The sequence below is a fragment of the Anopheles maculipalpis genome, chromosome 2RL (genome assembly GCF_943734695.1).
Source record: "Anopheles maculipalpis chromosome 2RL, idAnoMacuDA_375_x, whole genome shotgun sequence".
NCBI lineage: Eukaryota > Metazoa > Arthropoda > Insecta > Diptera > Culicidae > Anopheles > Anopheles maculipalpis.
This window is the reverse complement of record NC_064871.1, coordinates 60634238-60659588: the sequence shown is the minus strand read 5'-3', so window position 1 is coordinate 60659588 and position 25351 is coordinate 60634238. Positions and strand designations below refer to the sequence as shown.

Sequence of the window (25351 nt, the reverse complement as noted above, 5' to 3'; positions counted from 1 at the left end):
TCCATTGCATTCAATCTGCCTGTCGGAGCGGATACAAACTGCAAGCGATTGGAAACAGGAAACAGTTACCCTTGTTCAAAAGATACATTATTTCCGAAATAAATAAGCTTTACCACGATAACGATCGCTATCGGTGAGAACTGCATGCTCTCACCAGAGCCGCCACCAGAAACCTTTGCTTGTTCACTAACACTAACGGATGCAATTCGTATGACTATATTCGTTCGGTTGCTCCATTCGAACGAACGGGAATGTTTTCATTTCTTTTTTTTTTTGTTTTATCAATTGGTTTCATTGAAAAAAGGTAGTTCGTCGTTACCATAACTTGCTCGTGTATCGAATTATCGGTACACTCCACTTCCTGTCCAGACGATAATTAGATCAATTTTAATCGACCCAACTGCAACGTCTATCCGGTATTACGAAGATTGGAAAATAGAATATCACCATCTAAAGAATAAATAGTGCACCCACAACTGAGACGGATTTTTTTCGTACCAGTTTCGATAAGTGTTGCTGCCACGTGATAAATTGATTTACTCTTTTGCAGTTCTATCAGCAGAAATTGTTTATACGAGTAATACCCAATGGTGTTCGTTGACTGGCCACCATCCATTTTCCCGTTGTTGGATCGCACCTAGCACCATGAACGCCGTACCGAGCTCACGCGTTTCTCCACCATTTTGTTAGATTGTGCAGTTGCTACGGTACTGGCGCACCATTGTACCCTTCCAGCGCAGCTTTTGAAGTGCTACTATCTCGAAGCCGCCGGCCTGGACCTCATCTTACAGGATTCGGGTGCTTCCATAAGCTGCAAGGGATCTACAATTCCAGGTTCCGAGCCTCCAATCGTATGTCCTATTTCCTTGCGGGTGTCTGTATCGAATGGTCCGTTGCGGTAAATTCTGTTGTTGCCCTTTTGTTGCGGTAGTTGTTTTCTATGGGTGGCTTGCAATGCCTCTCCCCCAACCACCTGTCTCGTCGGAGGGCCTACGCATCCTTACTTAATGTCCCTACGGATGTCAGGACAGAAGGAACAACCAGCCGCCCCTAACATGGAATACAGACGCTGGCCATCCCCACCCCCGCTCAATTTAGCCATACAACCCATCCACCCAAGGGGTTCGCTTTCCCCGTATATCCAAGTTCAGATATTCGGAGAGATGTGTTACCGTTCTGTATGCCCTGGACGTATTGAGTCGGAGTAGGGTATGGAGATCCTATATTAACCTTCAGGAGGTGTCGGACCATACCCGTATCAGTGTGGTATTGCTACAAACACTGACAACAGAACTAACAGAACTCGTGGAAAGCTGATCCGGCTGTTAAAAGCCACCATGAATGGGGTGCAGTGCAAGGTGAGAGTATCGAGCATGCTGTCGGAATCGTTCGAATCTCACAGGGGTCTGAGGCAAAGGGACGGACTTTCCTGTCTACTGTTCAATATAGCCTTTGTTACATTTGTAACCGTGCCAACGAACCGCATGGTTATACCACGTTAGGTCAGTTAGGTAAACAAACGACTGTCAGCTTGAGTCCACCTGTAAAGATCTTGGTCGTCAAAGTGACAGTCGATACGTTTTCGAAGATAGGGGAAATAAGGGCAATGATCGCGATGTAACGATGGCACGACGGCCATCGCGGAAAAAAAGTGATAAGAGGAACGCGCGTAGGTCACGTTAGCTCTCTACGTTTTATACCGTGATAGAAGATACCGCGTTTTTAAAAACCCCGCTTAAACTTGTGAATAGATTCGCTAATAAAGAATTGTAATAAACGCAAGTACAATCGCGTCGTTATTTGAAAGGGTATTACGGTTGTCGAGGAGCCGACAAGTTGCATTCGCAACATTTTTTAAAAAACGCGTATAGTTCGTGAATACGTCGCGTAGTCAATTGCCAACGGTAAGGCATCGTTACAGTGTCGCGTGTGTAAAGTGAAGCTTGCAGAATGTCCCGTACACCGATCCCGCATCAAGAAGAACCTCTTCGCGAAGAGCTGGAGCTGCTTCCCCCCTCCGTGAACAGGCCAAGCAGCATCCGTGGATACGGCAGGAACAGCACAGACCCAGTGGCCAACTCTACAATCAGGCCAATGGAAGCTGGACGGGTATCATCGAGGCCATCTTGGAGAGCGTCATCTACGCGAAACGAGACCCTGAACGAATTGGTTACGAGAGCTCGCGAAGCCAAGCGCGAGCTGAGAGCAATCGAACGCGAAATATCTGACATTATGGTAGAAACAACGTCATCGATTGCATTAAAGGAAAAGGACATAGATCAGTGGCTACGTGATACTGATCGTGTGGGGGAAGTGGATCAGCGTCAGCCTGAGGCTCGTACCCAAGCCCCCGCTAACATGCCGACGCGTCCACAGAGCCACTTTCTCCCGCCTTACGCTATTGAGGTGCCGCCCGTGCATTCATCCTTAAGGACTCCCGCAGCGAGGTCTACTGCGATCGAGGATGAATTGCATAGAATAGACAAGCAGTGTGAACAACAGCTGCTTGAAGAGAGACTGCTTGCCGTTGAACGATGCGAGCAACGTCGAATGGCCGAGAAGAAACGGTTGCTGGAGGAATCAAAACATCCTTCTACGAGCATCCCGAGACAGCATGAAGAGCCGTATAGGCCATCAGTTAGTTTTGTTCCCGTGCATCCTGCAGAAACGACGCATCGACCCATGCATTATAACTCGACCGTTTTTCCGTCGTTTAACCAAAGCCAAATCTCGGCTCGGAAGTGCACGAGTAAGGAGCTACCAGCATTCGCAGGCGACCCCAAGGAGTGGATGGCTTTCATATCGAATTATGAACATTCTACCGCGATATGTGGCTACACGAATGGCGAGAACATGTTGCGGCTACAAGCGTGCTTGAAGGGGAAAGCGCGAGAAGCAGTTGGCAACTGCTTACTATATCCTGAAAGCGTTCCCGAGGCCATCGAGATCCTGAAGGAGTGTTATGGCCGTCCGGAGATAGTGGTGAACACACTGATGGCCAACATCAGACGCATGCCGCCCCCGAAGGATGACAGTTTCGACGCGATGGTGAATTATGGTGTAGCAGTGCGAAACTTCTGTGCATCGATTACGGGTTCCGATCTGCACAGCTACTTCGATGGAGGACCACTGCTGGAGGAGCCAGTGGACAAGCTGCCGACTTACGTGCGGCCTCGCCGAGCAACAATCAGGTACCCAGCACCCGTCAGGAAGGATGTCCTGTCAACACTAATTGCAACGTACACTCTGTTTCGCCCGGGGGTGTAATGCTTAAGTACGTTCCGGTTACGTTGTATGGAAACGGTACGCAGGTAGATACGATGGCGCTTCTGGATGACGGATCCTCGGCCACCTTCATGGAGCACGATCTTTTGAAAGAGTTGGGCATCGGTGGCAAACCTCGCCCATTGTGCATTTCGTGGACCGGTAACCAGAGCAGGGTTGAGGACGAGTCTGTTGAGATATCCGAGAGGATATCTGGTGTAGGGGCCCCCAGGCGTGTACAAAATGCGTGCCGTACACACAGTGCGTACTCTCGGGTTGAGTAAGCAGTCAGTAGCACCGTCGCAGTTAGCCGTCAAATACGATCATCTCAAAGGGCTACCATTACCATCGTATCATAACTGTTCGTAATCGTAACTGTTTCTTGAGCCAAACGCTGAAAACCGTTGAGGGAAGAGCGGACGAGCCAGCAGCATCGAAAACACGACTTGGTTGGTCCGTATGGTATGGTCCGTATAAATTCACATCGACAGAGGCGAATACGGAGAGGATTAAGTCCATGAACGTACATATTTGTCCCTGCAGTGAGAAAAAAGATAGTGAGATGGATCTGGTGTTGAAGACTGTCATGTGCTGGATAAATGCGGACCATCGAAGATACAGTCAATTTGTTGCGGTACGAGTAAGCGAAATCGTCGAAACGACCAAAGCTGCTGATTGGAACTGGATATCCACCAAGGCCAATGTAGGTGATGAGGGTACGAAATGGCAGAAACTACCCGACCTCAGTCCACAGAGTAGATGGTACCGTGGACCTAGCTTCCTGTGGAAACCATCCAGCGAGTGGCCGGATACTACGATGCAGCCAAGTGAAACGGAAGAAGAAGTGCGTCGCCATTTACTGCACCACGCACTTAACGAGCCGGTAATTAATTTCACTCGTTTTTCTAAGTGGAAGAGACTACTAAGAACGGTTGCGTACATTTACAGCTTTATGCACAACTCCCGCTCAGGAGCATCCAAAGAAGCCAGGCGAACGGGAGCATTGACACAAGAAGAATTGGAAGGTGCAGAAAATGCAATCTATCGGCAAGTCCAACATGATGAATATGCGGATGACATTCGATCGTTGAGCGACAGTGAGCTGCAAAAACATCCATGGAGGCAGCCACTTAAAAAATCGAGCCCACTGTACAAACTAAGTCCGTTCGTCGATAAACATGGGGTTCTTCGAATAAATGGAAGGATCGATAAATGTGTGTGGGTTGGCGACGACGCTAAGAGACCTATTATCATCCCAAGTCGCCACTATGTGACCGATCTGTTGATCAGTTGGTACCACGAGAGATACCGACACGCGAACCACCAAACTGCAATAAACGAGATCAGGCTGAAGTATCATCTTTCGCCACTCAAAGCAGCTTACAGCCGAGTGAGACGCAGCTGCCAGTACTGCAAGGTTCGTCATGCTATACCACAGAATCCCGCAATGGGAAACCTCCCGTACCAACGATTGGCTGCCTATCAACAACCTTTCTCATACACCGGAATTGACTATTTTGGACCAATGATAGTCGCGGTGGGCAGGAGAACCGAAAAACGGTGGGGAGTGATGTTCACTTGCCTCACCACCAGAGGCATTCACATTGAGATTGCGAGCAGTCTATCTACAGACTCGTGTATATTTGCGATTCGCAACTTCATAGCCAGGAAGGGAACGCCACTGGAGTTTGTGAGTGATCGGGGCACGAATTTCGTGGGCGCATCGCGTGAGCTTAAAGAAGCATCTGCACTAGTCGATTCAGACCGGCTGTTGTCAGAATTTGTGCAACCAGGGACGAAATGGGTGTTTAACCCTCCAGCATCACCCCACTTCGGAGGGTCATGGGAAAGGCTCATTCAGTCCGTAAAAAAGACGCTTTCGTCCTTCGATCTTCCTCATCATCCCACCGACGAGCTGCTTCGTGCTAGATTGAGTGAAGTAGAGTTGATCGTGAATTCGAGACCGTTGACAGACGTACCGGTTGAAGACGAGGCTGATTCCCCATTAACGCCAAATCACTTCATTTTAGGTAGTTCGAATGGAAGCAAGCCACCGTTACCGTTCGACGATTCCATCCCATCCGTACGTAGGTCCTGGAATGCAGCACAACAATTCGCAGATATATTCTGGAAAAGATGGGTGAACGAATACTTACCGACGCTGACAAGACGGACCAAGTGGTACCAACCGACGAAACCACTGGAAGAGGGGGATCTGGTGTTGATTGTGGATGGAAACAACCCGAGAAACTGCTGGCCAAAGGGACGAATCGTCAAGATGTGTCGTACGAGCGACAATCAGGTGCGGCGCGTGACGGTGCAAACGATGAGCGGTTTGTTTGAGCGACCAGCTGTAAATATTGCACTTTTGGACGTCGGCACAACGAAGGTAGGCCACTAAAGCGGCATACCGGTGGGGAGAATTTTACATTTGTAACCGTGCCAACGAACCGCATGGTTATACCACGTTAGGTCAGTTAGGTAAACAAACGACTGTCAGCTTGAGTCCACCTGTAAAGATCTTGGTCGTCAAAGTGACAGTCGATACGTTTTCGAAGATAGGGGAAATAAGGGCAATGATCGCGATGTAACGATGGCACGACGGCCATCGCGGAAAAAAAGTGATAAGAGGAACGCGCGTAGGTCACGTTAGCTCTCTACGTTTTATACCGTGATAGAAGATACCGCGTTTTTAAAAACCCCGCTTAAACTTGTGAATAGATTCGCTAATAAAGAATTGTAATAAACGCAAGTACAATCGCGTCGTTATTTGAAAGGGTATTACGGTTGTCGAGGAGCCGACAAGTTGCATTCGCAACAGCCTTCGAAGGTGTCATACGAAGCGAGGGGCTAGACAACGATAACCGCTACACGATTCTTTACCGATCTCTTCAATTTCTTGGCTTCACGGATGACATTGACATCCGTTGGCAAGACGACAGCGAAGGTGTGTGAGGCGTACACCCGACTGAAACGTGAAGCAGCAAGAATTGGATTGATGATCAATGCGACGAAGACGAAATACCTGCTTGTCGGAGGCTCTGATCGTGATAGAGCCCGAGTGGAAGCAGCTTGTTAGTCGACGGCGACAACCTCGAGGTAGTAGAGGAGTTCTGCCATCTTGGGACTGTCGTAACATCGGATAACGATGTCAGCAGCGAAATCCGAAGGCGCATTGTTTAGGGGAATCGTGCCTACTACGGCCTTCACCGTCTGCTGAGATCCAGAAGTCTTCGAGACCGCACTTAATGTGAGATATATCGCACACTGATTCGCCCGGTAGTCCTATATGGCCACGAGTCTAGCAAACGCTCTTGGCGTGTTTGAACGTCGCATCCTCCGGACCATCTTTGGCAGTGTGTTTGAGCATGGAGTGTGGAGGAGAAGGATGAACCACGAGCTTGCTGAGCTATACGGAGAACCGAACATCCTGACGGTAGCAAAGACCGGCAGGATACGATGGCTGGAGCATGTTATGAGGATGCCGGACTCATGCCCCGCCAAGAAAGTGTTCGTCCGCGATCCCCAGTTCGGCACGAGACGTTGGGGAGCACAGCGAGTTCGTTGTCTTGATCAGGTGAAGGATGACCTGACGGAGATTGCGTGCTTACATGGATGGGAAGCTGCAGTCAGGGATCGAGTTTCCTGGAGATCTATTGTTGACCGGGCCATGTCACGACGATGTGCTCTTTAAAAGAGCAGGCCAACATGAATGAGCGAGTGAGTGAGACCCAATGGGGTTGTCCATTGACTGAAGCTCTGTGTACTTTCACACTAAGCTGGTGGTAAAATGAAATCAAACTGCTGCTAAAAGGGCAGAGACCAATCTAGGTTGAAGAAGAAAATGATGAAGAAGAAGAAAAATGCCCAAAAGAAGCGATGATTTACATAAAAATATGTGTTGGATATTTAACACGCCAGGAGATAGGCAATCCGCTTTACACAAACACATAAACTAACGCCATCTATGCGTAAAAGTAGGAACTACCATAGTTGAATTACTATATTAATCAAGTGACACAAAATTTATACATCACTAACGGAGCACGGTGGCTCACGGTCGCTCGACTAGGAAAACGATGGAAAAAATGAGAGAGTTTAGAGAAGAATCTTCAGCAAAGGCTTTTGGAATAGAATTCTTTTCGTATCCCGAGTCTGCATAGTTCTGAAATCTTATCAAGGTCATTGGCGGGTAGCCGAAGTATGACACTTCAGAGCGTTCTGCGGCAGTGTCTCGAAGCCTGAGTTGGGATTCAAAATCTCTTCCCGTAGTAATCCGTAGCCCTACAATATGATCAAAGAACAATACTTAAGCTTTCAGAATTTTAAATAAACTAAACTTGACATAAAACCAACTAAATTGCTGTAGTGTGATTAAATCGATGCGATTTAACTACTCAGCAACGGATTAAAAAGAGACAAGAAAGCCATAAGTGGATGTAATGCTAGGAAAAGGACGAAGTGTTTTAATTACATCCTCATTTTAGATGAAAAAGTTAAAAAGTGCTACTATTTTTTATCTAGCTAGTTTCAAAGAACAGAAAACAGAACACAACAGAGCATGGCAAACACAGAACTTCCAATAAGAAAGAATTGCCCTAAGGGTACAAAAGAAAAGATTATATTTTTATGTATATAGAGGAGTTCAGGGGCAAATGGGAGCGATGGACTAGCCAACGAAAGAATCACGACTCTTGGATAAGGTGGTGGGTCGACTTCACCAAACCCAGAATAAAGTCTTTCTTTCGTTGGAAAACCAATGAAAAATACAAGAATTTCTGATTCCATCAGGGCATTCTCCACGCGCAATTAAAACATTCATATGAACGTTATCTGCTTCAATCAGATGAACTGAGTAAGATCAATCTTCTTTTCGCACAACATTTTACCCGTATAACTGAGGCTTATATGGATGGAGAAAATATTTCCACTTTCCAATTGGGTGAACGAAGAAGGAAGAGAACACTTATAAACAATTTTCAAACAGATGAAGGGATAAACCTTGTATCTGAGGAGGAGGAACTTTATTCTGACGATACATCAAGGACTGATAATAATTCAAATAGTACAACGAATAACATACTCTCATGCAATAGAGCAATATCTGAAAGTTGCAATATCAACAACGATTGTATGGACTATTTTACTCCACGTGAAATTTCGAATTCAATCAAACACTCCGCCTCTCGTAAGTCTCCTGGTCCTGATGGGATTCACAAGGAGTTCTACGTTCGGACGTTCGACATAATCAACCGCGAACTCACATACGTCCTAAATGACGCACTACATAGGAACATACCTAGCTGCTTTGTGGATGGAGTCATTGTATTAGTGCCAAATAAAGAAAAAGGTAATGGTCTGGAACAGTTTCACCCCATCTCTCTTCTTAATATGGACTATAAAATACTTTCTAGAATATTAAAACTTCGCATGCAAGAGATTATTGACACATGGGAAATTATTTATCCTGATCAAAAATGTAGCAACAAACAAAAAAATCTTTTGAAGCTGTTTTTTCAGTTAAGGAACGAATAGTAAACCTGAAGAGAAAAAATTGATCGCTCTCAGGTCTTCGACCGAGTTTTCAAAGGTTTTCTTTGGACATCAATGAGTTCTATAGGATTTAATCCAGGATTAGTTGAGCTACTTCGATTAATTGGCAATCGGTCTACATCTCGTCTACTAGTGAATGGACAACTATGCAATCCCTTTCCCATCCAACGTTCGGTAAGACAAAGCGATCCCTTGTTCTTTGCATCTTTTTAACCTATACCTACATCCAGTCATCACTGAGCTCCAAAGTATTTGCAACGATGACCTGAACAATGCATATGCCGACGATATCTCAGTAGTGACCACATCCCAATCCAAGATAGAGCGCGTAAGAGAAGCGATCGAATCATTCGGTACCTGCGCGGGGGCTCTGCTCAACCTCGACAAAGCAATAGCACTGGACCTAGGACACACAACGCCAGCCAACCAGATACAAATTCATTGGCTTCGCACCGAAGAACATCTTCGACTGCTGGGAGTTTTGTTTTCGAACGATGTACGCAAAGCTATGAACAGCAACTGGGATATAGTTATCCAAGTGTTTCGGCAGCTGATACGCTACCACAGGGTTAGAACCCTAAACCTGTAGCAAAAAATAACCCTTCTAAACACATTCCTGTTACCCAAAGTATGGTACATTGTGTCGATCTGTGGTGCTCGCTCGATGGATATCGCTACGATCCCCTCACTCATCGGCTACCCATGTTTAAAAATTGTGGTCCAACACCTGACAACTCTTCCAACCAAATATCGAACAGTAACATCATCCAAAGCACTGACAGCTGAAGCAACGAAAGGTTTACCCGATACTAAGGTTGCGTTGGAAACTCACCGAGGAAAAAGGTTTGGAAAAACATCAGTTGCAGGAGGCCTTCTACCGAGCAAAAATCAGGCCTGTTCCTGCTCATAAACATAAAAAAACACATGCTGTTCATTTATACAACACGGAAAGAATACCATCCCCGAAGTGAGCGTACTGTCCTTTGGATGAAGCTTTGAAGCATAAATTCGCCTCATGTCTAGTGATGGGAAAGTATCGATGGACCTGGTGAATCGGAACCGTTACATTAAAGTAACGCACCTGACCAGGTACAGAAATTTAAAAAACCTGGTTACATCATGTACTTATCAGCGTCACAATTCCAAATAAAAAAAAATCCAAAAGAAAACAGGTCCAAAAGTAACCAGGTACACTATAGATTTCAAGGCGACGACCAGGTCCAAAGTAACCAGGTACTTGTAACTGGTAAAATAACACGCAAAGTAACCAGGTCCAAAAGTAACCAGGTACACTATAGATTTCAAGGCGACGATGTCCAAAGTAAACAGGTACTTGTAACTGGTAAAATAATACGCAAAGTAACCAGATACACTATAGATTTCAAGGCGACGACCAGGTCCAAAGTAACCAGGTACTTGTAACTGGTAAAATAACACGCAAAGTAACCAGGTACACTATAGATTTGAAGGCGACGACCAGGTCCAAAGTAACCAGGTACTTGTAACTGGTAAAATAACACGCAAAGTAACCAGGTACACTATAGATTTCAAGGCGACGACCAGGTCCAAAGTAACCAGGTACTTGTACCTGGTAAAATAACACGCAAAGTAACCAGGTCCAAACAGAACCAGGTACACTATGGATTTCAAGGCGACGACCAGGTCCAAAGTAACCAGGTACTCGGTACCAGTACATTTTCTGATCAAGCAGGTACCGGTCCGTTACTTAATTTTTGTTACTTTTCCCATCACTACTCATGTCCTTGGGCCGCTCCGGCAAGGATGATGATGCAGCAAGAAATAAAAACCTTAATTCCCAATGTGATACTTAGCTTCAACGATTTGCATGTTCCTATTCTAGACGAAATAAGACCATCGCATAGAACAATAGTTTTAAAGATTTTTGCAAATTATACCATCCACATCGCTGGAAACAACGATGCTGTGATTGATGTAAATAATTTTATTTGTAATCATGTTATTTCTGTAATATTTATAACACATACACACACGAAATAAACTTTTTTTTAATCAAACTATTCAGCACTGGATTAAAAAGGGACAAGAAAGCCATAAGTGGATGTAATGCCAGGAAAAGGACGAAGTGTTTTAATTACATCATCATTTAAAATCGTAAAGTTAAAAAGTGCTTCTATTTTTTTTTTTTCTAGCTAGTTTCAAAGAACAGAAAACAGAACACAACAGAACATGGCAAAACTTCCAATAAGAAAGAATTGCCCTAAGGGTACAAAAGAAAAGATTTTATTTTTAACGCTTTTTATTTGTTTTGCTTTTCAACGGTTTTGTTTTCCGTGCTAGCTGTAGACGGTACACACACAAAAAAATGGTTTGGGACCATAATAAACATCTTAACAACAAATTCTGACCAACTAATTCGTCAATCATCACCCGGTTCATCACGGGAAGGTACTAATTTAGCACGGATGTTCAGTTCCACGACACCTCAACAAGTGCGCCAGTAGTCCCGTATCCCTTTCGAAAACTAATTAAACTTCATTGACTTCGTTAGCGAAGGTATTGTCGAAGTACGGGTATTCCCTCGCGGTGGCCGCAAAAAGATCACCAATCACGTCACTGAAAAGTAGAAAAGCGGCGAAATAACTCAAACAATGATAAAAAATCAGCCACACCTATCCGTTTCAGGGATAGGGATATGACACAAAAAAAAGACTCCCGTTTCCTTAATAAGATTTCTGAGAAGGTTTGCAAAAGAAAAATCAGAGGATGGGAGGGAGAGAGAGAGAGAGAATGGGCTAATTCCTTCGAACTGTGACTCACCTTTTACGGTCCATGAAATATCCCATCCGGAATCCTTTTGGCCATGCCGGTGAAAGTCGTTTCGTTTCACAATTTTGCTTATTGGGCATGGCTAAAAAGTCATGTTTGAACGCGCTGTTGTACATGTACGGACATAGCCCGTGCGAGCCCTTCGGGTAGGGACCGGCTGCGTCCTGTGATTTACCGCACCGTCCCAGATTCCAGTTCTGGTGACAGTTTCGCTCGTGCGTACCGTAGTTGTCACTCGTGTGGATGCACTGTACATTTTTCGCCGCTTCTTTAGGATCTTTCATGCGATACTGCTGCTCGCCGTCGAAACCGGGGCCAGCTGGTTCACAAACTATGAAAACAATATTGGTCACAAAAAAAAAAAATCATGTCACAACACTTGCCAAACCTTTGCTCTCACGATCCATCCATCAATCATACACGCACCATCCAATGCAGCCAGCTTGCCGGGACCGAACCTTCTTAACGAGTCGAACGCCAGATGGGCACCGTAGCTGAATCCAAACATGTAACCATCATCGAAATCGTACCCAAACTTCTCCAACTGGTGCAGCTTCGTCACCAACACTTCCGATATCGGTAAGAACTGGCGCACCAGCCCGAAATAGTCGTCGTGGCGGGAAAAATTGTTGTAATTCATGCAATAGATACAGCCGCTCCGAACGGTTGATAGATTGCCAATCATGTCTACCAGCCATTCCGTCTGGCAGCTCTCCTTCCAGCCGTGCACGATGACGGCAAACGGATCCGTACTGTTGCAGCCCAGTGCTTCAAAATCCTCAAAGTCCGACACAACGTTCGTAGTCACGTTTTGCTCGCTGTAAGTCCACACCAAAAGCAAACAGTGCCAGGAGAAACCCGATTTAAAAAGTGGCTTATTTTTACACGAGCCTCGTTTGAGATGTAAATAATAGCAAATACAGCTTCCCTTACCTGTTATGAATTGCAAATGTTATTAGGTTTGTATAGAAACTAGCATCTTGTGCGACGACTGTTCTCTCCCATGCCAACGCGGCTATAGCCATCAGCACAAATCCTCGCAATCCACTACGATGGAATACTGGAAACATTTTTTTTTTAACTGCTACGACTAAAACCACACACTGTATCAGAGACTCAGCTCGAACTCAACCGTATCGCCGGCGATTGTCACAAGAATACCTGGATCACTTCACCGGCGAACGCTTTTATGGGTCGAAATTCGTAAGATCACACTATCAATATGACCCACTTCACATTTGTTGACCCAGTCATCTACCGCACCGCTCTTTCAGTCTTTTGGTTTATTTGGAAATTCCTCCCTGTAGGTAGCATGCTTACATCTTCTTAATCGAACACATTGAAAATAGCCCCCTAGCCCCTGCACACCCGTAACCCTGTGACCTAAAAGTAATGAACAAGTTTTTTTCTGTTTGTGTACATTATCCATTCGGTCGCACACTCAACAGAATCCAACAAAAACCCATCGCTAGAAACCACCCATTCGAAACAACACTCTTCCTTTCATAAAATTGATCAATGAGAGGAGGTTCTACTTTTTTCCAGCCCTCAATTTCATCTGCCGCCTCTCACGGATCACAATAGCTAGAACCTGTATAGTAGGACATAGGCCGAACAAAAAAAAACACCACCAAACACTGTAGAAAAATGCGATAAAATGGAAACCAGTTTCGAAAGCTGTTTAATCATCAATCGATAGTTTGCATAGAAGCTGTGTTTCTATTTCCACTTTTATTTGCCATTAGCATCATACAAACATTCAAATGATTAGCACATCTTTCAAAGAACCTTTTCAATGCATTATGTTGGAATGTAGGTTAGGTAGGTAGATTATTTGTATATCACTTCTGGTTTCTTTATTTGGAATATTATTCCTGCGCAAGAAGCAACGATCGGGATGGAATTTCTTACCGGTTCTTGTTAGCTATCAATGGATATGTATGGTGAACATTAGAGTGAGTTCTTCAAATTGTTAGTAAAAGAAGCACATGTTATCATGACTCAAAGTACGATTTATAGCAATTATAGAGGCTATATGTACATATAAGGATGGAATATCCATCCTTATAGTGGTAGAGGCGTCGGTCTTCACACGGAGGAATTGGAGTTCAAACAGGATTCTAACCGTTCATCCGTAGCCGGAACTGACTATTCAGATTAGTCATTTCCGGCATTGCTGGAATGGCTATTCAACTACGTGGTATCAGCAAGTCTAGTAAGCTAATCGATGGCCGGCGTGACCTAGAAGTTCGTTTAGAAGAAAATATTTTACGATGCATACGATTTCATATAAATTGAAACTGAACTGAAGAAACTGAACCGAGGCTCTTGTGCAGCTTCATTGGCCCTATCGGGGAGGGTGTAGGGAGGGGGTTTACTTGGTATAATGATTCTACATCAAAAGAGATTCTCTAGCCTGTAAAGCCCTAATGTCCAGTGAAGCTCCTCTCTCTAGCTTGGCCCCCCAGGGTTGGCAAGGCACCTGGCAGTCGTAAAATCCGCCCATAAGTGAATCCGCCACTGGTGCATATATTATCATTTACTCTTATATTAGTATTCATATCTGCTCAATTTTTATTATATGATTCAATTACAGAGTTCGACTAGACACCCTAAACGGTACATTGGAACATACAATTTATAAGACGGTTTCAATAAGAACATGATGTAGATTTCCTGCGATCGATGAATCTTTTACTTTATTTTTTCCGTTCTAATTTGTTTTTGCTAAAATTCCTAAGTGTTTTTGTAATGCTTTGGTCAAAGCAAAAAATCATGAAATCAATTCCAAGTCAAGATTTGACATATGGCGAAAATTAATAAAAATATGAACTAAAAACAATTTTAAATAAACAAACAAACACAAATGTTTTCTCAGTTTTTGGTTTTGCCACTTTATTTTGGGGCCATCCTTTTTCAGATTTTTAATATTTACGCTTTGGTGATTTGGTCATTTTTTTTTTAGAGAGGCGAATGTAGTCTCTAAGACTCAAAGCCTCCGTGAATAAACAAAAAAAAAAGGCCATTTTCTAACTAGAGCAAAAGCTCTATTCAATTTGAAGATGTTTACGATGCTTCTTCCAGATACCCGATAGAAGTGTTGAGAGCAGTAGTTTGAAGGTGATCATCTTCTAAGGTACGTCTTTGTCTATGCCCTCTCATCCTATCAATGGTTATCTTCGCTATCTTTATACTTACAATTCCATTTAAAATATACTCATGTCATGCTAATTGCCAACCCAAAGGCGCCAATGGCTTTCACAATTTTTTCTCTGATTGTAGCATCGGTAACGACAGACCAGTTAACTGCAGTAGAATATTCTATCAAAAAAAAAATTTTTTTTTTTTTAAATTTAGCTTCTATAAAGGAGGAGTAGGAAGAGCAAACATAGAATTAATCATTATACTACTGTGTCCGAAAAGTAAGGTGACATTGGACGTAAAATTTCGCGCGCCAAAAGAAGCCCCTTGTTTTTATTTAACGTTTGTCAATGTGTATGTTTTTAACAGTTCTGCCACGTTTCAAGTCACAACATCAACCCGCCTGGGAGTAACAATTTGTTTTCGGAGCTGCGCCAAATGTAATTGTGCATATTGACCATGTCCAAGTTTGTGGAGCAGCTCGCATGTATCAATTTTTTTTTGTGCAATGAAATAAACGCTGCATAAACATTGCGGATGTTACAAAAAGCCTTCGGAAGACCCGGAAACAACGGACCTGTCCAGCGAGTACCGTTCCCCGAAAAGAGCCGAGGCCCATGAAGTCGCGCCAAAGCCGGTCAAAAATCAAGGTGATGCTGACGTTATTCTTTATATAATATTGGTTTTTTATTATTTTCCGTTTTTGCATATGGATTTTTTTCGAGTTTCAGCTTAAAAGCTTTTCAGCGAAAGTTACTGTTGTTTGGAGACATTGTCCATCAGAGGTAATGTGTACTTTTCAATTAGGATACCTTTTTTCTTTTTCTTTTTTTTTAAATCTAACTAACCTTATTTTACAACCGAGTATGCCCGGGATAAGGCAAAGAATAAGGAGGAAATGCCTTATCAATATAATTGTATTCTTTTTTTTTCAACACAAGCGGTGTGAACAATACGGCACTGGACCGTCATAATTAATTATAAATAAAAAATAAATAAAAAATAACCTTATTTTACCTTTCTGACTAACTTACCTAATTTTCTTTTTTTTATCTAACTAACCTAATTTTACCTTACCGACTAACTTACCTAACTTTCAATTAATAACTAAGCTTACTATGAAAAAAATATCCTTGATACGGAAGTGAGATGAGTTGAGTGAGTGAGGTGAATTATTATAATGTCCTATAAAGACAAGCTATTACTTTCACTATATAAATTCACTAGTCTTGTTCTAGTGTGTGCTGTGTTCTAGTACAAATTCACCACCGGGGGCGGCCCGGTGGTATAGGCGACAGCGGCGCCGGTCTTCAAACGTCAGGACCGTGGTTCAAATCCCATCCGGACCGCCCCCCCCGTAATGAGGACTGACTAACCAACTACGTGGTATCAGCAGTCTAGTAAGCCATTTCGATGGCCGGCATGACTTTAGAGGTCGTTAAGCCAAGAAGAAGTCTTGTTCTAGGGGGAGCGTTTAATAGCATTCTAAGAACCCTATTCAAGGCGACCTGAATTTTATTTAGGTTAGTACTGGCACACGTTTGCCATATTGCATATGTTGCTGACGGAAGAAAAACTTGTTATAGATAGCCATTTCGTTTTTTAGCAATAATTTTGACCTCCGATTTGTAAGGGGGTAAAGATTTTTTTGTCAGAATTGTACAATTCCGAATCACATGATATATATGGTCGCGGAATAATAACTTTTTATCGAAAAAATCCCTAGCTACTTTACTCTCGGTGACCATGGGATGGTGGAGCCGGCGAGCATTAGGAAATGGGAACCTGGATTTATTAGATTTGGGCGCATTTTGTGTGGTAAGATCATTGTTTGCGTTTGGCCTTCATTTATCTTAATTTTCAACCTATTTTTCCACTCGCTGATTATGTTGAGGCTACGCTGCCTAGACCTGTGCAGCTCAACTAATGTTCTACCCTTTGCTGAGATCGCTGTGTCGTCAGCAAACATGAACAACTGGCTGCCGTTGGGTAGTAGAGGAACATCCGAAACGTAAAGCAAGTAAAGCATAGGACCGAGTATGCTACCCTGAGGTTCATCCGCTGGAACATTTGTGTTTTCTGAAGAAGTGGATCCTAATGCTAAACAGAATGTTCTATGTTTCAGATAACTCTGCAGAAACTTGATGAGGTAAACTGGCAGTTTGAAACGCATCATCTTGTGAATAAGCCCATCATGCCAAACGTTATCAAACGCTTTTTCTACGACGAGTATAACAATAGCAGTAGATTATTTGTCACGTTTGTTCTGCTTAATATTGTTTACAATGCGAAGAAGTTGATGAGTCGTAGAACCTTCACGGAACCCAAATTGTGTTGGTGAAATGATGCTTAGTTCGTTTGACACTTCATTTAGTCTTCGTAGGATCAGCATCTCGAATAGTCTTCCAAAAGCTGAGAGGAGACTGATAGGCCTGTAGCTGGATGACAGCGTTGGCTCCTTCCCAGGTTTGATGACAGGGAAAATATCCTAGCTCGAGACATTCGTTAAAGATGTTTGCTAGAATAACAAATGCTTTCTCGGTCAGGTGCTTAAGCAGAATGTTGAAATGCCATCGAAACCAGGTGCTTTCATGTTTTCAATCACTTAACAGAGCGATGAAGTTCCTCGGGGTGTTATGCGATTTTCAGAAGGGAAGATGACGGCATACTCTCTTGTTGTCATATACTTACGGTAACATCATGTTCGTAAGGGCTACGACTAATACTTACGGTAACATCATGTTCGTAAGGGCTACGAATGTTTTCGCCTAGACAGTGGGCACTGGCAAATTGCTCGGAGAATTTATTTGCTTTCTCTGCGGGAGTCAGTAGAGGGCATGTATTTGATGCCAAGGTCTTGGTTATCGACGTAAAATTTTTTGAACCTTCCAGAATGGTGATGAATGGAGATGAAGGTTAGCCATTTGAGTTGCAAAGTTGTTGCGCAAGTTGGCGACGTATGCAGCTATGACTCTACCTAGGATGAGAGCTTGATGCTTCTTAGTATCATCACCTGTGCGTTGATATTGTCTTCTAAGGGAACCGCGCTGCTCCGTAAGGGAACGTGTGTAGGTGTGGAATCGAAGCACTTTACCCCTGGTTTGAATTTCGGGAACAGAAGCACTTTCTGCATTTTATAGCTCCTTCCAACCGCGAAATTACATTATTGATTTCCACAACTGATGAGACATCAGTTGATGTAATATGACGATCAACAACCGAGCCAAAAGACGGTATTCTTTAATTACCGTGGGGTGGTTAACAAGGAATTTCTTCCGAAGGGCCAAACAGTGCCCAAAGAGTACTATCTAAGCGTAATGCGGCGATTGCGGCCGGATTTGTGGAAAAAAACGACAGCTGGTTTTAATGCACCCTCCCATACAGCCATCATTTTGAGGGAATTTTTTGCAACAACTGCCACCCATATTGTTCCGCAATCGTCGTATTCGCCAGATTTAGCTCCAGTCAACTTCTGGCTCTTCAACAAGCTAAAATGGCCGCTTCAGGAACACCGTTTTAACACTATCGAGGAGATAGAAGCCGCAGCGACGGCGGAACTAAAGGACATCCCAGCATCCGCTTTTTCCATCTGTTTCGAGGAGTGGGAGAAGAAGTGGAAGAAGTGCATTGCATCGGAAGAGTATTACTTCGAAGGTGATGACCTTCATTCGGTCTTATAAAAAATCATTTAAGAAAAAACACAAAGTCACTTTATTTTTCGGGCACAGTAGTATAAGACAGCGCCTCGGTAATAAAGGTTAATTATCCAAATTATACATAAATTTTAACCATTTCAATATGGTCTATATCATCATTTTCCAGTAGTTTATTACCTGATTTCACTCTTACTGTCACACTAACTTCATCAGTTGTTATTATTATCAATTTGCTTGCCACCAGGATTTTACAAATATCTTCTTAAAACTAGGACTTAAACTAAGAAAACCTGTGGGTCGAAGATTCACGAAGACGGGAGCGGAAATGGGAAACAAGGACGTTGCAGTCGAATATTGAGGTACAAATCATTAAAAGTTGAAAGCGCTCGCAGGAATGGATCATTTTGGCCGTGGCGTGAATGGCGAGAAGGGTATGTATGAACTAATGCCAGGCCGAAGTTAATCTCCGATTTGAACCACTTACAGAAAATGTTATCCATTCCAATCATCTAGGAACAAAGCACAGCTAGTTTAACAACCGAAGGATCTATTTATCATTTATGATCGCCCATTTCCGCATCGCGCTTGTAACGTAAATTAATGATTTTCCTTTCGGCTCAAATGCACTTGTATGAAAGTGTTGAAATACAAATATTTCGATACGATGTACAAAAATAGACTGCGAAGAGAGCGAAACATAGAACGAGAGAATTCATTCGCCGCAAGAGCTGGGAGCGAAACTTACATACACCCAACCCAGCCACGATCGTGATCCTCATCATACTCAGTTGCGCTCATCGTTTACTCGTGTACTGACGTTTTATAAACTAAGTGGAAGTACCAGTGATACAAAGCCAAACCAAAAATGTAGCCACTTCCGTTCCGTGTGCAGTTACCTCGGTTTACCTACTTTATAAAGCCATCTGACGATCAGACAATGATTGGCCACATTTTGTTTTACAATTGCTTAAGTTATCGAGAAAAGCGACTATCGCCGTTTCTTTCGTTTGGCGACGCCGGCCCCGTGTGAAAGGCGTTGTGTGAAAATCTAGTGAGATATAAATTTAGAAAATCATTAGCTCGGCGCAACCACAGCTGCAGCCGCACAGCAGGCATCATTCTGCCTCGTGAAAACAGGGACCAGTGTAGGTTGGTAGATGGTTTAATGTCAAAGCGATACCAACATTTCCACGTCTGCAATCACGACCACAGTGCCACTAGCTTGTGTTAACGTGATGAAAAATCGTTTGAATTCGATTTAAATGGTGTGCCGATTCTTCGCTGAAGCTTACTTGCACACAGTGCAGTAAAAAGCCACACCCAAAACATATTTCCGAATAAATTAAGTTTTTTTTCCCTGTGACAACGTATAAACTGCAGAGTGTGCGTGTGCGTTTGGCCAAAGGTTGTATCGAGTGACTACAAATCAAAGTAATGCTAGTTTCCGGAAGCAGCAGGGAAAGGCTTGAATCTACTAAACACTAAAAATATCATGCAAACATCACGTCCGGGTCTCGGCCGAATGTGACTTGTTGAAATGTGATCCGTTGCAAACACACACACACACAAACGAAAGAAGAATAAAAAACACTGTAGACGTGTGAAAGTGCTATTACTTATCGACGTCGCATAATCGTGCGTTGAATCATGCAGAAGCAAACTTTATAAAAGTGGCCATAGTGGAAGTGTTAAAAAGGAATATAATAATTCTACAGATCAATCTCTCCCAGACTCACACAAACACACGCGCGCCCATACTATGAGATGGTAGTGTAAGTGCATATTAAACGTATAAATGTGTGGCTTGGTTCATCATCGGCAATGTTTAATTTTCACGTGTCTACAGAAGAAAACAAAACAGAAAAGTCCTATTTAATTTGAAGGGCAAATAAAACAATCCATACAATGGCGCTATGAATCACAAAACAACACGTTATCAGCACAGGAAATTGCCATTTTTGGGACGGTGCTTGTAACTACAACGCCAAGTGTTGGTTCGCGATCTATTTACATTAGTTCTTAATGATCAATTAATTAGTATGAAATTTGATTTTACAAACATTTGTGCCAAGTTCAACGGTACATTGATATTGATAATGACTGAGTCCGGTTCGTGCTTTTGAAATCATCATCATCATCATCATCATCGAGATTAAAAACCTCATTCGTTGCTTATCGCACTTACGAACCATGACGACCACCCGTCGATGAAACGTAATATTAAAAAATAAATAAATAAAAAAAGCGTTCTCGAATCTTGCGGTTGCAACCTTATCAAAGGTTGGTTTGTATAATAACTTATTTCGAAATCGCTCGATACAATATCAGAGCTTATTGAAAATCAAAAGCGTCTTAAATGCCACCGGGCAGAATCCGGCGGGGGGGATCATATTTCACACCTGTCAACCGAAACAACCGACATAATTCCTCTTTGGCTTATATTCAAGCTATGCGCAGCCTACCCATTTTGACGTCAAATTTTTGTGTGGCTCTTATCATAAAAAAAATCATTTTCGTCATACAAGCGTTGTTTTCTATCGATTAAGCGTAAGCAAATTTTTTGGGAATTGTCAACCATCCACACCACGGTGGGAGGGTTAGCATTCCTAGATAAACATCGCGAATAAACTGATAACCATACACACACACACACACACGCACACACACACACACACACACACACACACACACACACACACACACACACACGTACTGAGGGTCTAAAAATAAACACAAACTTTTAACCATGACCATGTGCTGACGACTTTGATCTTAACGTTTAATGTCTATAGACATTGCGATCAGAAGAAAGGACCTTGTTGGCTAGCAGGAAATTCTTTGGAAGCTATTTTGAATGATTTGCAGCTTTTTCCCGGTCTTTCAAATGATTTTAAGCGCCCGGTTAAAAGTCGTGTTTTCAGCGATAAAATGTGCGAATGTGAATGTGTGGTAGTATTCAATTTCCTGCTCATTCACGACCATCCCTTTATATTGCTCACTTTCCCATCCAACAGCAGTCCTTTCGCCGGTGCGTATGTTTATTTTGGTTCAGCCCCCTGTACAACGTAATTAAATTTGTCCTTCAAATAGCTTACGAATACCCGCGTTTGATAAATAATTGTTGTTACTTTCCGTCTCGCCCCCTTTCTCTGTTGCTACAACGTTTTGTTGACATTCTTACCGATTCTGTAAGGCTTAGCACTTCTTTTGTTGGTGCTTATTTTACGTTATTAATTCCTTCTTTCAGTGTGTGGTAATTTAAATAGTTTTACCAATGCTGCAGCAACGACTGAGCACGTGGGGCAGCATCAAAATTATGATAACAAAATGAATGCCTTCGTCCTTCTCCGTTGAAGTAGTATCGTAGATAGTTGGCCACACTACCACATTGACTAGAATGGCAACTTCGAAAAAATCTAGTGGAAGCATCCACAAAATACGTGAATTCGAGCTTGATAAAGTGGTGCTGTCGGACGAGTTTGACATCTTACAAATTGTCGGCGAAGGATGGTTTGGCAAAATACTGCTCGTAGAGCATCGTGCTACCGACACCGAGATGGTACTGAAGCTGTTACCCAAACCGTTCGTCTCGCTGACAGACTTTTACAAGGAATTTCACTTCAGTCTCATGCTGGGACAGCATAAAAACATTGTTACCACCTATGATGTCGCTTTCGAAACGGCCGGATTCTACGTTTTCACCCAGGAGTATGCACCATTAGGTAATGCTGTACACTTTGTGCTAAACGCATTGACGCTCACGGTTCCTGTTGGTAACTTTTGCAGGAGACCTTACCTCGAACGTGTCGGACAGTGGGATCGGCGAGCTGCACACAAAGCGCGTTGCCAGGCAGCTTGCTTCAGCGATCGATTATATTCATCAAAAGTGAGCAAACGATCAAGGTTCCTCGTTTCGTCCAGCACATTTCTACATTTTCCCCCTCTCTCTTACAGAGACCTCATCCACCGGGACATCAAGCTAGATAATGTGTTGGTGTTTCGATCGGATTTTGCACGCATCAAGCTGTGTGACTTTGGCGAATCGAGGAAACTAGGCGAGGAGGTACTGAGGCGTAATGAATGGCTCCCGTACAGTCCTCCCGAAGTGTTGCTAGTAAAAACGGATGATAAATACAAGTGAGTAAGTAACCTTCCGATAACTACACTCACTGATTACAACTGTCAATTTGCTGTTGTTTCTTCTTTTCCAACTGATTCAGGACTGATACGGCTCACGACGTGTGGCAGTTTGGCATCGTATGCTTTGTGTGTCTGACCGGCTGCTTACCCTGGCAAAAAGCGTCGATCGATGATCCTCGTTACAATCGCTACCAGCAATGGCATCAGGCAACGCTCACCTTCCCGATGAAGCGCTGTCCCAAGCTGTTCAAACTGCTTTCCGCAAGGGCGTGCAAACTGTTCAAAAAGTTTTTGGACCCACGCTCCGACAGGCGGCTTAAGACGCTGAGCGATTTGCAAAAGTATCTGGATGATCGATGGCTTGGGAAAACCGCCGAAAAGGAGATGGCTGAAAATGAGCCCGATGAGCTTTGTCCGTCCATGTACTCCTTCCACAGCAGTGTGGAGGAAAAGAATAAGCTTCTCGGGACGCTGGCCCAGTGTGGCATCGAGACGACCGTTGATCGTGCCGCAAAGAAAAACCGCATTCGAGACTGGATCCAATCGTCGGTGATCATGGAAGAAGAGGAGGAGGATGACTCGGGATCGGCTACTCCCTCATCGACTGTTTCGCGAACAGCGGTTCCCGGGCACGTATCTTCCGTAGCCGCACTAGAACGGGCGGAGAAAAAGATCAACTCTACCGTAAAGGAAGCGTCACACAAACATATCGACCCGAGGACAGGAACCGTTCAGGTTGGTCCGAGTGAGATGGGTTCGGTTAACGTTCGGGACAGCAACAATAATAACTGGTCGTCGCCAAACATTAACGGACATTCGATTCCCCCAAACGCTGGAAAACATAGTCTTCTCATGGCTACGCACGGTCTCGTGAAGGAGGCATTTAATACGGTCGCGTCAGTTACGGTACCAGCCACAGAAATCGGACGTAACGGGTCGTTTGATAAGAAGAGTAGCATACAGGACAGTGGTTACGGTAGCTTAAAGGGCGGTGGGCTCAAAAGTGGACCAAACGGTAGGAAAATTTCCAAATCGCCAACACTTCCCAAACGCTCCACCTTCATACGTTCGGAGAACAATCCCTTCGAAGAACAAGAATCAGGCGAAGAACGCGACAGTCAGAGTATGGAGTTTGACGAGCTGGAAACCGACCGTGGATCGGACGGCTTTCTCAATGCAGTACCCGCCAAACAAGTGCCCGAGAAACCTCAGAAAAGCACATACGACAAGATTTTCTTCCGGAGAAAATAATACCAAGAGAGCTGATCACTACACTCTACCGTTTATCTTACAATTATTGATTCGTGAATCGTGAAGATCGCACTAAAAGAGTGTACGCGTGTGTGTGTGTGTGTATTGTTGCGTTATGCGAGGATGTTTTGGAAGTGTAGTTCGCACCGACTTGTTTGTGTTTTCACAAAACAGCAAATGCAGCACCGTTATACAAACCAACTGCAACGATTTGCAGTTCCAGCACGTGTTTGAATCGCACCATTGCCACGGCTCAGCAATAGGTCTGCAGCGAAAGCTAAAGGCGAATGTTTATTATGTGTAGACCATGGATGCCGTGCAATAAAGTATCACCGTGTATGATTTTTTAAGACCACTGTTATGTTCGTCTCTAACATTCTTCTTTATGGCCCTACTCAGGGTTCAGTACGTTTTGATGACATGATCAGCTCTCCCATTCGTATCCATGAAACTCGATCTAAAGCTGCAGTCGTCCCTCCTCATCCTTCCTCTACGTCTCGTGCCGAACGGGTCGCTGACGAGTACCTTTTTGGTGGGACATGAGTCCATCATCCTCATCAGGAGCGCTTGCCATCGTATTCTCTGGCTATAACTACCGTCAGGATATCAGCTCAGCTAGCTCAGCTACCGCCAAACAGCTCAGCTAGCTCGTGGTTCATTCTCCTTCGCCACACGCCCTGCTCGCACACATCGCCAAAGATAGTCCTTAGTCCATCGTTTACCGTTCGAAAATTGCGAGTGCATTGGCGTCCTCCGTCAAAATACTCCAGGACTCATACCCGTAGAGGACTACCGGACGTATAAGTGTCCGAAGTTACGATCGTACCAAGGTACCAAGGTGTAGGGAATTAACGGAATTATTTGAATTATATGATCAGGAAACTGCTCTAGTTCAGTTAGGATCTAGAATTAAACGATGTAGGAACAATGCGATAGGACGACAGTTGAATGAACTAGACTGGGAAGGATTACATGTAATTGCAAATGAACAGGACGACTGTCAAACGAAAAATCGAACGCGAAACACTAATTTTCAAGTACTCCGAAAGAACGTGCACGTAAGACGAACATTCGTGAGATTTCTCACAGTAGCAGAACTCCTCAACCATCTCGAGATCGTCGCCGTCAACTGATATTCTGTTTCCGGGTCGGGCTCTGTCACGGCCAGAACCTTGGGTATTTTGTCTTCGTCGCATTGATCCTCAATCCAATTATATTAGCCTCGCGTTTCATTCGGGTGTACGCCTTGCACAGTCCAGTCACAGTACGAGTATGTCGATGTCATCCGGGAAGTCAAACTATTTAAAAAATGTGAAAAAAATCTTTCTCCTGATATCACATGACTCCTTCCAGAGCGATTTTTAAGAAAAAAAAATAAGAGAATCCATCCCCTTGCATTAGTCCCCGGTAAGATTCGAACGAGTGCAACAACATGTCCGACATTCTCATCTTGCGTTGCTCCCCTGTCGGTACTGTTATCCGTACTGCTGCTGCTGGTGTTTCATAGTTCGGTCCGATCTATGTTATCGTTGGCCACC

The 25351-nt window shown here is 43.7% G+C and overlaps 3 protein-coding genes across 3 annotated transcripts in view; 2 read left to right on the top strand and 1 right to left on the bottom strand.

Annotated features, from left to right (window-relative positions):
* LOC126558181 (uncharacterized) overlaps positions 1-25351 on the top strand; it is a 407024-nt gene that overhangs the window by 216983 nt on the left and 164690 nt on the right. The gene's annotated exons all lie outside the window — the stretch shown is intronic.
* On the bottom strand, positions 11308-12695 carry LOC126567320 (pancreatic triacylglycerol lipase-like). The gene is made up of 4 exons (XM_050223548.1): positions 12559-12695; positions 12052-12443; positions 11617-11956; positions 11308-11412 (listed from the first exon to the last, which is right to left on the bottom strand). Exons 1-4 carry the CDS (start codon positions 12693-12695, stop codon positions 11325-11327), a joined length of 957 nt encoding a protein of 318 aa, XP_050079505.1. The 3' UTR covers positions 11308-11324.
* On the top strand, positions 21820-23813 carry LOC126557506 (serine/threonine-protein kinase meng-po). Its single transcript, XM_050213302.1, has 4 exons — positions 21820-22144; positions 22209-22308; positions 22377-22559; positions 22643-23813. The coding sequence occupies exons 1-4, from the start codon at positions 21820-21822 to the stop codon at positions 23811-23813; spliced, it is 1779 nt and encodes a 592-aa protein (XP_050069259.1).

Bases quoted from the DNA above. Each gene is read 5' to 3' on its own strand.
- LOC126567320 (XM_050223548.1), bottom strand. From the start codon at position 12,695: ATGTTTCCAGTATTCCATCGTAGTGGATTGCGAGGATTTGTGCTGATG. The intron at 11,957-12,051 runs GTGCGTGTATGA...TTGTTTTCATAG, and splicing joins CAAGCTGGCTGCATTGGATG to TTTGTGAACCAGCTGGCCCC. The intron at 11,413-11,616 runs GTGAGTCACAGT...TCTACTTTTCAG, and splicing joins TATTTCATGGACCGTAAAAG to TGACGTGATTGGTGATCTTT.
- LOC126557506 (XM_050213302.1), top strand. From the start codon at position 21,820: ATGGCAACTTCGAAAAAATCTAGTGGAAGCATCCACAAAATACGTGAA. The intron at 22,145-22,208 runs GTAATGCTGTAC...TAACTTTTGCAG, and splicing joins CCAGGAGTATGCACCATTAG to GAGACCTTACCTCGAACGTG. The intron at 22,560-22,642 runs GTGAGTAAGTAA...CAACTGATTCAG, and splicing joins AAAACGGATGATAAATACAA to GACTGATACGGCTCACGACG.